Source organism: Diabrotica undecimpunctata, chromosome 7 (genome assembly GCF_040954645.1).
Source record: "Diabrotica undecimpunctata isolate CICGRU chromosome 7, icDiaUnde3, whole genome shotgun sequence".
Lineage (NCBI taxonomy): Eukaryota > Metazoa > Arthropoda > Insecta > Coleoptera > Chrysomelidae > Diabrotica > Diabrotica undecimpunctata.
Genome location: NC_092809.1, coordinates 134,585,612 through 134,598,152, shown reverse-complemented (window position 1 = coordinate 134,598,152; position 12,541 = coordinate 134,585,612). Strand labels below are relative to the sequence as shown.

Below are 12,541 nucleotides of genomic sequence, written 5' to 3'. Positions count from 1 at the left end.
CTCAATGTCTTCGTTCTCAGCCTCGGTTATCCTTGTTTTTGTGAAATTACTTTTTCCAAATATCAGCTTCCACCAATTTAAAATATTTTTCTTCTTAACAGCATTTATATATATATTCTTCTTTTCAATATACCAATATCCAATCACCAAATATATTATATAATTTTAATTTTCAATTAATACTTCCTTCCATTATCCAATTACCATTTTTACATAACATAATTTTTAATCTTCAATAATATTATCTTTATACTGTTTCTTAATCTTCATTGAAATTATTATATTGAACATCTGGACCTTCTGACTGACTATCTTGAACTTGTGAACAATTGACTTCACTAACTAAATCTTCTAACTAACTTTCTTACTAACTGAACTGGCCATCTGACTGCCCTCTGAATCCAAATCACCGGGTATTTATATCTTTTTCCATGTTCCAGAATCATCTGGCAAGAAATCATATTCGATTTGTTCCATCTCCTACATGTCTGAATTTTCTGGAACAGTCCATTTCGCAAACAAGGCCATCTTCGGTGATCTAGAGAATTCCTTACTTTTCTATCGAGAATTTTATCGACATTTAGGCTTTTCAGATCAGAATATAAACTTAAATCAGTGACTATATATATATATATATATATATATATATATATATATATATATATATATATATATATATTGTTATGATATGTAAAATCGAGAAAAATATTGGTTTGTTTAAAAATATTAGTTCATAAACATTAAAATAATTCAGATAAGTAGGATAATATCCAACAAACATTTCGAAGAAGGAAAGTTATTAAATTCTTGGATTACCTGTACTAAACAAAATGTAAGCTTTGCATAAATTATTTCTTTGTTATACTTGAGTGACCCGCATAATTTTAAGTGAAATCCAAAGACAATTGAACGGGGTTTTCCAAAATACATTAATGCAGTGATTAGAGACAAATAGAAGAGATTTTAGAAAGAGGTTTTTGTTAGTTTTTAAGAATTATAGAAAATATTATTTGTAAATAAGTTTTAGGAAATTTTATAATTATAGGTAAAAATTTGTTTGTTATCGAAATGAAAAAATGGGGGAATTGTGACGAGTTTTGATTGGCGGAGATTGAAAAAGGTGGGATAAGTATGTAGGAAAAAGTTTAGCGAGATTGAGGAGAGAGAAAAGATAATCAGTTGGTTTTCCAAGTCTGTAAGACGAACAGTGATTGTTCTTTGGTGGTTCCCAAGAAGTAGCAAGCAGTAGTGTTGGATGTTAGTGAGTTTTTGTGGAGTTAGTGTATCTGACAGAAGCTGGAGCAGCAAAATATTGTAAGTCATATTTCTCTACTTATATTCCAAGAGTCACTGTTCAGGCCAACGAGAGATTCAGTTTATCGTAAAGAGAAGATATTCCAAGAGTCATTTTTCACTCGGGCCAACGAGAGATTCAGTTTATCGAGAGGAGAAAGGCTATCATAATTTGAATGATTGTTGCTTTTGAAGGAGATCATTAAGGACGATATACTTGCAACAATCTGTTGTAAGATTGCTGATTACATAGGGAGCGGTTGAGAGGAGATAATACAGTCTACAAGGAACAAGGATTTGGACCACTCATCATCAGAGAGAGATATTTTTGTTTTCTGCAGTTTTTTTTCTTTTATTGATAACACAATTTTTACACGTAATTTAGAAAGGATATAAATATTTTGATTAGGAGAGTTAGAATAGTTTGGGATTTTGAGTTTTCAATTAATATTGTTTGTAATGTAATTTCACATGTAATAGCATAGATATTGAAGCACGAATTTAACCCTGAGATAAAAGAATTAAAAATTGTGATAGAGTCATAATCATATCATTTAAATAATTTTAATTAATCAAAAAAATTAATTAGCTAATTATTGCTTGGCGCACCAAGACTTTAAATATCACAATAATATATATATATATATATATATATATATATATATATATAAACTAAACATTTTTAAACTAACATATTATTATAACCCCACTTATATTCGTAAATTCTTATTCAACTGTCATTTAAATGTATAGTTGGTTGCCTATGCACATGGCCCACTTAAATATATTTACAATATTATAATTATTAAAAAAAAAACTTTTTACACTTATTATATGCTAATTTCTTAAAAATACCCTCATATAAATAATTTTTATAAAATTCTCTAGTATATAACTTATTAAAATAACCAAATATTTTTTATATCTAACATTATCTAGTGTGTAACTTATAAATTATTTTCTTTAAACGCCAATCATCTCAATATATATATATATATATATATATATATATATATATATATATATATATATATATATATATATATATATATATTAACGTATTTTTTATATTTAGAACGAGAAAAAAAACTGGGAGGAGGATATTGCATAAGAGAGAATGGTGCAGGATTCTCTATATTCATGGATGGAGCATACTATTTAATAGGTATAGGTGTAACATTGCATAGAATAGATGACACCGACATATGTGATTTTTCAAAAAGAGCCTATTTATTTTGGGACGTTGCCAAGTCCTTGGATTGGATAAAATCCCAAATGACATTGGAGGATTGAATTTTTTGATGTCGTGTTAGTAAATATTAACTGGCTTAAATTCATCTAGGAAAATACTAGATTAGTTATAAAACTATTTAAAAAATATTTTTTTTATACCTGTGGAACATAAGTTTTGATAAACAATAAGGAACTTCAATCGACAACCAAATTAAAAAAAATATTTTAAAAACAATTTGGCCATTACCAAAAACATTAATTTGGTTAAAATTTGGTTTATCTTAATTTGGCGACATTTAACTTCACTTAAAAACGCTGCCCAGTTATTGATCAATTGAGCTTCCAAGCAATTTCTATAAGCTTGATGACACAGCAGAATTCAAAACTGTTAAACTGATTAATTTTGTGGTCATTTATAGGGTTGTCGTCTTGGTAATATATGAGAGCAGACCAAAATACTACATCGTCAATCACCATTTTCCACCATTAATTTTACTCCATCCGTGAACATATTTCTTCGTCAGGACTTCCTAATTTACCGCTCTAATAGTCTATTCAGGCAATGCATTCTGATAACTTTGGTTATCTTTTATCTTTATTTTGTTCTTTGCCTATCTTTGATTCTTTTGCTTCTTCTTGTTGTCTAGATAGTAACCTTTTAATTATATTTTCCGCCTCTTTTTCATTTAAGTGTCCTGGTTCTTCATTTTTAGGTAACTATACTTTATATAGTATAATATACTATACTTTTGTTATTTCTGTCTCTTAGCTCCTTTTGAAGTATTTTTCTATCTTTTTTTTTTTAATTTTTTATATATTGGTTTTTTGTAAATGTTAGAACACACTATGACGAAAACACTAGAGCGAATTTTTTTATTTTTGTTTTTGTGTAAAGCGACATTAAAATATTGGTTTAAAGTTATTGAATTATAATAGCCTCTGAACACCTAAGACAATTGTTATAGAGTTTAAGCTAATATAATATAATGTACTAATGTCAAGTCTTTCGAGTCTAAGTGGCAAATTAGGGGTTAATCTACAAAATTATTTGTCTCATCCGGTGTCCACTGCATTAGAGAGAGAAAAGTACATAGGACAATAAAAGGACTAGTTTTACAGGTGAAAAATGAGCGCGTATTTGTCTCGCCTGGATAGATCCTCTACTATAGTTGTCGCAATAAAACCTCCCACACACCTGCAAAATCTCTATGGAAGATAACAAGTTAAATTGCTACAAAATGATAAAAACTCGCTTGTCGTTTCCATCGTAACCATATCTCACCCATTTTAAACTAAACTATTTTCCTTTCATATTAACTTCCATTTGCAAAAATGATCCCGAATAATTAAGCCGACTATTAACAATAACAATCACTAAGCAATAGAAAAACCAATTAGCCCTAACCAATTAATAATTTCATGTAAACTATAACAATTTTTGACGCGAATCTTAACTCTATAAATTACAGTACAATACAAACAAAAAGAAGGATTTTAATATCGTACTCAAAGCACTGTTAAAAGATTTGTTACTTTTCAACCATATACAGATTTCTTCAAAATTTGTAATGATTCTTCTCTAACACAATCTTCACATATGAAGTAAACTGATATTAAATTATTATATTGTTTGTTATCTCTTTTGAACTATCTGTTTTGTCTCTTAAAATGTGTTAACTTCCTCGTTAGATAGGCAGATTGAAAGGTAAATCAGGTCAGGTGGTTTATCAAGGAGGCAATTTGGTTTCTGTAAAGGGAAAAGCACGATTAATGCAATCATGAGTGTACTCGAAGCATTGCGCAACAAAGGGGATGAACATCGCTGTTCGGCCCTGCTGTTATTCGATGTTAAGAATGCATTCAATACGTTGCAGTGGAACGAAGTAATGAAGGCAATGGAGGAGAGAGAATGTCCTGGTTACCTGATGAATGTGGTGGCGGAGTATTTGTCCGAGATAAGCATTATGGTGGAAAAGGGCACGATCGTGGACGTGACGGCCGGTGTACCTCAGTGAACTGTCTTGGGTCCGACGCTATGGAATCTGGCATATTTATGACGGGGTTATGCACTGTGAATACGGAGAGGGTACAACCTCCTTTGCATTCACGGATGACCTCGCTGTACTGGTAGTGGCCCGGGATGAGCCAGATCTCAAATACCGGGTTCGAAACGCAGGCGGCGTCGTAAAGAAATGGATGACGCAGCATGGACTGAAACTTGCGACAGAGAAAACCGAAGCCATCATTCTGAAGGGCACAAGGAACAGGCAAAATATTGAATTAAAATGTGCGGGAGCATGTCTAACACCTAAGAAACAAGTAAGATAACTGTACCTTTTACCGACCACTTAAGGTTTTCCTTATAAGCAGATTCAATAATAAGAAGAATACGTTTTTATTTTTCTTTGCATAATTTTTAAAAATAAGTTTTAATCTAGTCCATTCAGCTAGAAATATAGAAAAAATAATATTATCACAGTTTAATTCTTTTTTTAAATGTTTTAATAATTATGTACAATTTCATTAAAATACTCCCTTTACCGACCGGCTTGAAAAAAACTCACTTATCACCGACCGATTTTTTTGCTATTACCGACCACAAGCACCTAATTACCGGACATTTCAGTCCTATCAGCGACCTTCTTGGGGGACTACTTATTTAAGTAATTAACAACATTATATTAACTTATTAATTTAAAAATAGTCATATCTACTGGCTCAATTGAAAAAACTAACGCAGCTGAAGATTTTAATATTTTAAAAAATATAAATTCATAATACAACAAATAAAAAGTTACATATTATATTGGGCATGTATAATAGATTGAACGTTGGTATGAAATCCTTTTATTTTTTTATTATTATATTTTTTATTGCATCCATCTCCGGAATTGCATTGATGCCCCTTGTATTCACGAGTTTTGGAGGATTAATTTTTTTAAATATTTCATTTTCTGAATATGATAAAATATCCCCTTTCTCAAGCCATTTCCAATGTGAACCACTTCTTATCATAGTCTTCACTTCTAGTCCCGTACCGTCAAAACCAAGACTTAATGAATATGATTATCGTTTACGGTTCAAAAACAGACTTTTGGAAATATGACACTTAATATATTATTCTATTTGAAGTAATTCTTCCAATAAAATACAATTTTGTTCAACTTTCATATTACTTCTTTTAATTGAAAATTACAATCTAGTTGGTCGGCAAATGCTCAAGTGAATCGTTGGTTTATTACGTTTAAGAAAAAATATATAATATGATTGTATGCTAAAATATTTTTAAAATTTCGGTATTCGATATTCATTCCGACCGCCCGGTCGGTAAACGGTTGATTTTGAATTTTAAAGCACCTTTTACCGACCGTTCTTTATTTGTAAATAAATTTTAATTGGAGAAAATAATTAACCAACGAACACATTAAATCTTTAAAAAAACATGGTTTTGTGCAATTTCTTGTTATAAAAGTGCAATATTAACCTTGATATAATAACAAACGCTTAATAATGCCAACACACATGCACAATGATTCTTATAACCTGCCTTATGGAGTCTTGCAACACCACTGCAAAATCCGTTAAAATTTGTCAAATTTGGCATTAGTCAGCGGCTGGATTATGTTTTTAATGTTGCCATATCTATGTTTTATAAAACGAAATGTTAAAAGTTTCAGTAGTTATATGCACTTTTCATAATGCGTCTAATACTGAAAAAGTTCATTGCGGTCGGTAATAGGAAATAGTCGGTAAAGGGTACAGTTACCTAAAAATATCTGGGAGTGACATTGCACCAGAATGGAAAATGGGGGAGCACGTGCGGGAGGTGTTCCGGAAGGCTGCGTTGGGGAGGGTGATGCCGAACATTGAAGGAACCAAATCCGAAAGGAGGAGGGTTTTACGCGGTGTTGTACAGTCGATCGTCCTCTACGCGGCACCAGTCTGGAGCGAGGCGATAGAGATAACGGCCTATAGGAGTCTCATGACACGAGTAGACAGAACAAGTCTGTTGCGAGTGGCATGCGCCTACAGGACTGTGTCTGCGGCAGCCTTATGGACCATCACTGGATGTGTTCCGTTGCATGTTTTGGCGGTGGAAAGAAAAGAGCTTTATGAGAGAAGAGGTCCAAACCTTACTGTAGCCGAGAGAAGACAGGAAAGGGAAAGGTCAGTTGAAAGATGGGAAGAAGAATGTAACAACACGGAAGATGTGACACAGTGGACGAAATTGCTGATCCCGAACATAAGAGATTGGGTGGACTGTGGCCACAGGCGACTGGATTATTTCCTGACGCAGGTGCTCACAGGACACGGGTGTTTTAGGGCCTACCTCTATAGGATCGAAAAGGCTGATACAGATGAATGCCTATACTGTGGATACTCGAACACTGTGACACATACGATGTTAGATTGCAGCAGATGGATAGTGGAAAGGAACAGAATGGAGAGAGAGACAGGTGTGAATTTTGTTACAGTGAGAGAAATGATTGAGAGAATGATTGAAAATAAATTAGTTTAGACTAACATACACAATTATATCCGTGCAGTGATCAAGAAAAAGGAAGAAGAAGAAAGACTGCTGAACCAACGCTAAAGGTAAGAGTGAATAATGCTGAAAGGTGAAGCTAGAAAAGTGGGTCACACTGTATGAGTTAGAATGCGTGAGTCAGACTGTGGGGAAGGAGGAAATGCCCATTTGGGAATGATGCCGAACTAGGAGCGATGAGTGTCTTCTACGCGCTACCTGGAACGAGACAGGAAGCCTCCTTGCTGATGAATAGAGTGTGGATGTGTATGAATAGAGAATGAATGAATAAAGGTAGTGATTCGGAAGTGATGCCGGCCTTACAGCGGCCATTCCGCTTCCGGATCGCTGGATAACAGAGGAGGATCTGGTTTAGCAGGTAGGCGTTCGATGTAGACTCGGCGACGAGAGGGCATTTTAAAGTACCTCGGGAACTATCGCCGGGAGTACGAAGAACGAATCCTGCACTAAAGTTAGTCAGGCGGCGTCCTGGACTGAGATGTCTTCTGAAGATTCCAGACCCCCCTCTATAAAGACGAAAAAAAAAAGATTGAAAGGTAAATCGGAAGATATTCGGTAAACCATTGAGAATAATATGCATATTTCTCTACCTAGTGGTAATGAATCGGACATTAAACTTTATGCTAAAATTAAGTTGGGAGTATCATCATTGAAAGAGTTATTAAGTTCGTAGTTTTTACTAAATTTGTGTTTATTAGCTAGTAAGTAGCACAAATTTGACCTTACCAGGGAGGTTTTAGGGAGAAGCCCGGGGTAGGAGCCGCACACTTTTTGGCAGCTTTTTTGGGTTCCAAAATTGACATTCTCAGCAAAATTGTTCGACTCGTTTTTAGAGATCAAGTCTTTGACGGCTGGACTAAATGGCGAAATTTCAAAAAAATCAGCTAACCGAAAACTTTTGAATTTTGAATGAACTGTTTATCACCTTTTAAAATCCGACAAGCGAGAGCTGGTGAGTGAGCTGCGCGAAAATAGAAAAGGAATTATTCGAAGAGAGATAGAAGAGGTACTTAATCGCGGGTGACACAAATGAGTAGTTGCCGTATCAAAAATTTAGTTTGGATCTGAAAATTACGTTAGTTAATATACGTTGTATACTTACCGTATTATTAGGTTAGACAATTAATGCAGAAGTTTTAAGCAATTTTTGAATTAAATTTCGTTATTTTCCAATAGGTTCAGTTAATTTCAGGTATAAAGTTTTTGTAATCTCTAACTACTTCCTAAGTTATGAAATAAAAAAATCTACTTTATGGAAGAGATATTTGTAACATAAGATCTCGGTACTTTTACACATTAGTTACAGTTATCCATTAAAAGGAACATTTTAAAGCCATGTACAGCATAATATTGTAACACGTAGTATAACAAATGAATTGTTGAGAATACTTAAGTCTAATAAAAATGTACATGTAAGATTTGCATATCATCTAGCCTCAAAAGCTTACAATTTATTACGCCTTACTATTAGGAAGATTAACAACTATAAAAACTTTTCACTTCAATCTAAACTATCCATAAATGATAACTATAACTCGATTATTAAAATTTTGAATTGATGATTTTACTTTTATTTAAAACTAAAAAATCAATCATTTACGTGTTAAAGTATTATATATATACAGGGTGGTCCTTAAGTAATTGTACAAAAAGGAACCATAGATTCTACACTTTAAAATATTGTGATTTGAGTCAAATTGCTTTAATAAAATGTTGATATTAAGAAAGATACAGGGTGTTAAAGTGGAAATTAAAAATTTTAATTTTCACAATAACTTTCATGTTTGTGAACATTTATGTATAAAAATTCATAACTGGGTACTATTGATTATTTTACCAAAATACATTATTTTACCAAAAAAAAGGTGTACTTGTTAATAACTTCAAAACTTAATACGAAATATTAAATAAAATAAATATATTAGCAGAATAGAATAGTAGGATTTGACAAAATAACAGGATAATTGAATTTTACATCAAAAATTTTACGTTTTGTATTAAATTAAAGTCATAATCAAAGTATTTTATTAATAAACCAAATTAAGAAATATTTAAACTAAATAACATTAAACTTTTTTTCAAAGTAAGGTTTCGATATGCCCACCATTTTCTTTAATTCATTTGTCAATACATTCCATAAAAGATCGTCTCATATTAAATAGCATCATTGGTTCTAAAGAAACTGCTGCAGTATTTATAATAAGTATTATAAGTATAATATATAATAAACATAATATAATAATAAAGTTTTCGTTTGGGAATTCTCACCACATTCTGACCAAGGAATATGACTACCACGAACAATCCAACGTTCAGGAAAGTTGTATTTAATTATGTTTCACTGCACTTTTCTGTATAATGTGGTGGTGTACCAATCAATAAAATCATTTTATAAAAAAATGTAAATAAATCTCACCATTCAAATTACAAGGTAATTCGCATATCCATAAAAAATAATTACAAATTGTACCAAACCATACGATATGCATTTTAAACATGAATTTTAAGTAAACGTATGGTTTGGAACAATTGGTAATGCGGACATGCGAATTACCTTGTAATTTGAATGGTGAGAGTTATTTACATTTTTTATAAAATGATTTTATTTGATTTATTGGAAGAATTGTCATCAAACTTAAGACGAAATATGTGGTTTATGCAAGATGATAAACCACCACATTATAGAGAGAGGGCAGTGAGAACATACTTAAATACAACTTTCCTGAACGTTGGATTGTTCGTAGTAGTCATATTCCTTGGTCATGTGGTGAGATAATAATATAACAGTTTATAGGCACTATAATACATATAAAGATATATTACTTAATGTCACTTAAAATAACAATTATATTATCAATAATAGTGAACTGTAAGTTACTAATTAACTGATCTATTGTTTACTTATTATTTACCGGTAATCTAATGCACTGTAATTTTTTATTTAGTTATTGATTGTAACTTAACTAAATTAAATTATTTAAATTTGAATTTATTTTGAAAATGAGTATTATATTAATTACCAGTTACGTGAGCTACACATTCTTGTATCTTTTTTAAATCAACTAAATTTTTCTCTGCATTAGCTTCTTCGGTTGTAAACTTAAAAACATTGAACATTATTGCTCGTGCTTGAGATCCCAAAGGTTTGCCCTTTAATACTCTTCCCATTTTAATAAATATAAATAATAGTTTATACTATAGGGTCACTCCAAATAAAAATGTAAATGCTTGACAACAGTGTGAGAAATCTAGCACTAATCCCTACGATGTGAACTCCTAACCGACACCAATAGAAATGAGCAATCCTTCCACTTGTCAATTTGTTCTACGCGCATCTCGCCAGCTCTAACTTGTCGGATTATACTATAAACAAATTTAATTATATGAATCTGATTCTTTAACAAACTAGATATTTTTGCAAATCTTAATTTTCGATATTTCGAAATTAATTATCGCCAAAATTAACATATTTGTTAAAGATAATTTACGAATTATTTAACTAAGTTATGCTAATTAGATTAGAGATCAAAATTAGTGAGAAATATGTCTCAAAACTTATGTTCCACATATTAAATAAGTTAAACAAAAACACCGGCATTGTAATATTTTTGAAACAGTACTTATATTTTTATGCAATAAATGTGTTTATTTTTTGTGTTAAGTAGTACGTCAATATTAAATTTAATAAAAATTTTAGAAATTACTTTTTTATTTTATACTACCAATATGGATCCTGCATCACAGCATAGACACAAATCAGCAGGGATACTGTCCGATGCCGCCTTTGAAGTAGAAAGGTGCAGAACCGCCATTTTGGGAGGAACGAACTGTTGGCGCAAAATACAGGAACGGCTTTATTATTTTCCAGAATTTATATTGTTTTACAATAGGATTAAAATTATATTTGGCCAATATAATCCATCAAAACAAGAAATCTATAAAAAACGTTAAAAAACTGTCAAAGTTGAAACACGCTTTTTAAAGTTCCTTATAAATTTTTAGAGATTTAAACAGTATTAAAGTTCCATAGTAGTATTCATAGAAATTAGACGTGCTTTCGGTACAGCAACATTCGAGACTCGTGAAATTTGTGGCATTCTAACAGCAATATCGTTTATTGAACCACCTACCATATGAGTGTCAATAGCGGGGGGAAACCCCCTGACCCCAAAAACCCCACGAAACCAGCTATATCTGGAAATATATTCGATAATCAAAGTGATGCCGAAATGGATCTTTATGTAAGTACTCCAATTCCAATCAATTTGATGAATAATCCAAATACAACCAATCTGAATGAGACACAACAAAAAGTAACAAAACAGGTAAGGCAAGCATTTTTATTCAATAGTAATGATCGAGGCCCATATCCTGTATATATCGAGAATAGCTCTACTGAGTTTAAGGGTAAACTAAATCCTTTAAAGATTGGTGAAATTATTTTGTCTAACTTTCCTGAAGCAGACAATATGATTTCAAGTATAGACGCCATAGGCCGAAATAGAATTAGAGTCAAATGCAAAGATTATAAAACTGCTAATAAACTCATTAAAAACAAAACTCTAGAAATATTTCGTTTAAATAATTTAGGTCTGTATATTCCAAAATTTATTTTACACAGACAAGGAGTTATTAGGGATATAGACACAGATTTATCGGAAGAGTATATTAAAAATAGAATTAAACAGTATGAAAGTCATTGCATATTTGAAATTGCAAACGTTAAAAGAATTACGCGTAAAGTAGAAAAAATTGTTAATGAGGAAAAAATTGTCGAATATGTCCCTACTAAGCCTTGTATTGTGACCTTTAAATCACAAACTTTACCTAAATATATAGTCACCAATAAGGTTATTAAAGAAGTTGAAATATATAAACAAAAAGTTTTGTTATGTTTTAATTTTCTTAGATACGGCCACTTAGGAAATCAATGTAGGAGTCAGCCAAGATGTAACAGATGTCAAGAAACTCATAATTCCAAGAATTGTACAAAAGTTGAGTTCACATAAGTATGTTTTAGTTGTAAGAGGAATCATTTGACCACAAATTTAAGCGCATGCCCAGAATTTACACGACAAAAGTTAATAAAAGAGACGATGGGTTTAAAAAACATTAATTTTTACGATTAAAATAAACAAGTGCCTAAGAATTCATATGCTAGTATTCTCAGGACAAATACAGCCATCAATGATACAAATTTTCCACAAAATTCACGACCTACTTCCTCCCAAGGAAATAATTTTGCAAAATTAATATTTAATTCTCACACAAACACCAGGAGGCCGAATAAAAGGCAGAAACCAAATAATTCATACCCATCTGATATAGCTAGAAAAGAAATAGTGCCTACAGTTTCCATTCCAAAACATCCTAGGGAATAGTTAAAAGTCAAATTTACCAAAAAAACTTAAACATTGCAGATTCACGGTCAGAAGAGTTAAATTCTTCTGTAATAAATGTCATTTTAGA

At 31.6% G+C, this 12,541-nt stretch overlaps 1 protein-coding gene across 2 annotated transcripts in view; it reads left to right on the top strand.

Moving 5' to 3' along the window:
• The window catches only part of LOC140445870 (serine protease gd-like), a 154,319-nt gene extending 143,544 nt beyond the window's left edge, over nucleotides 1–10,775 (top strand). For both annotated transcript variants that reach the window (XM_072538272.1, XM_072538271.1), the window contains exon 8: nucleotides 2,369–10,775. In XM_072538272.1, coding sequence (XP_072394373.1) covers nucleotides 2,369–2,586 — 218 coding nt within the window. In that variant the 3' untranslated portion in view covers nucleotides 2,587–10,775. The remainder of the gene's footprint in view (nucleotides 1–2,368) is intronic.
• The last annotated feature ends 1,766 nt before the right edge of the window (nucleotides 10,776–12,541 follow it).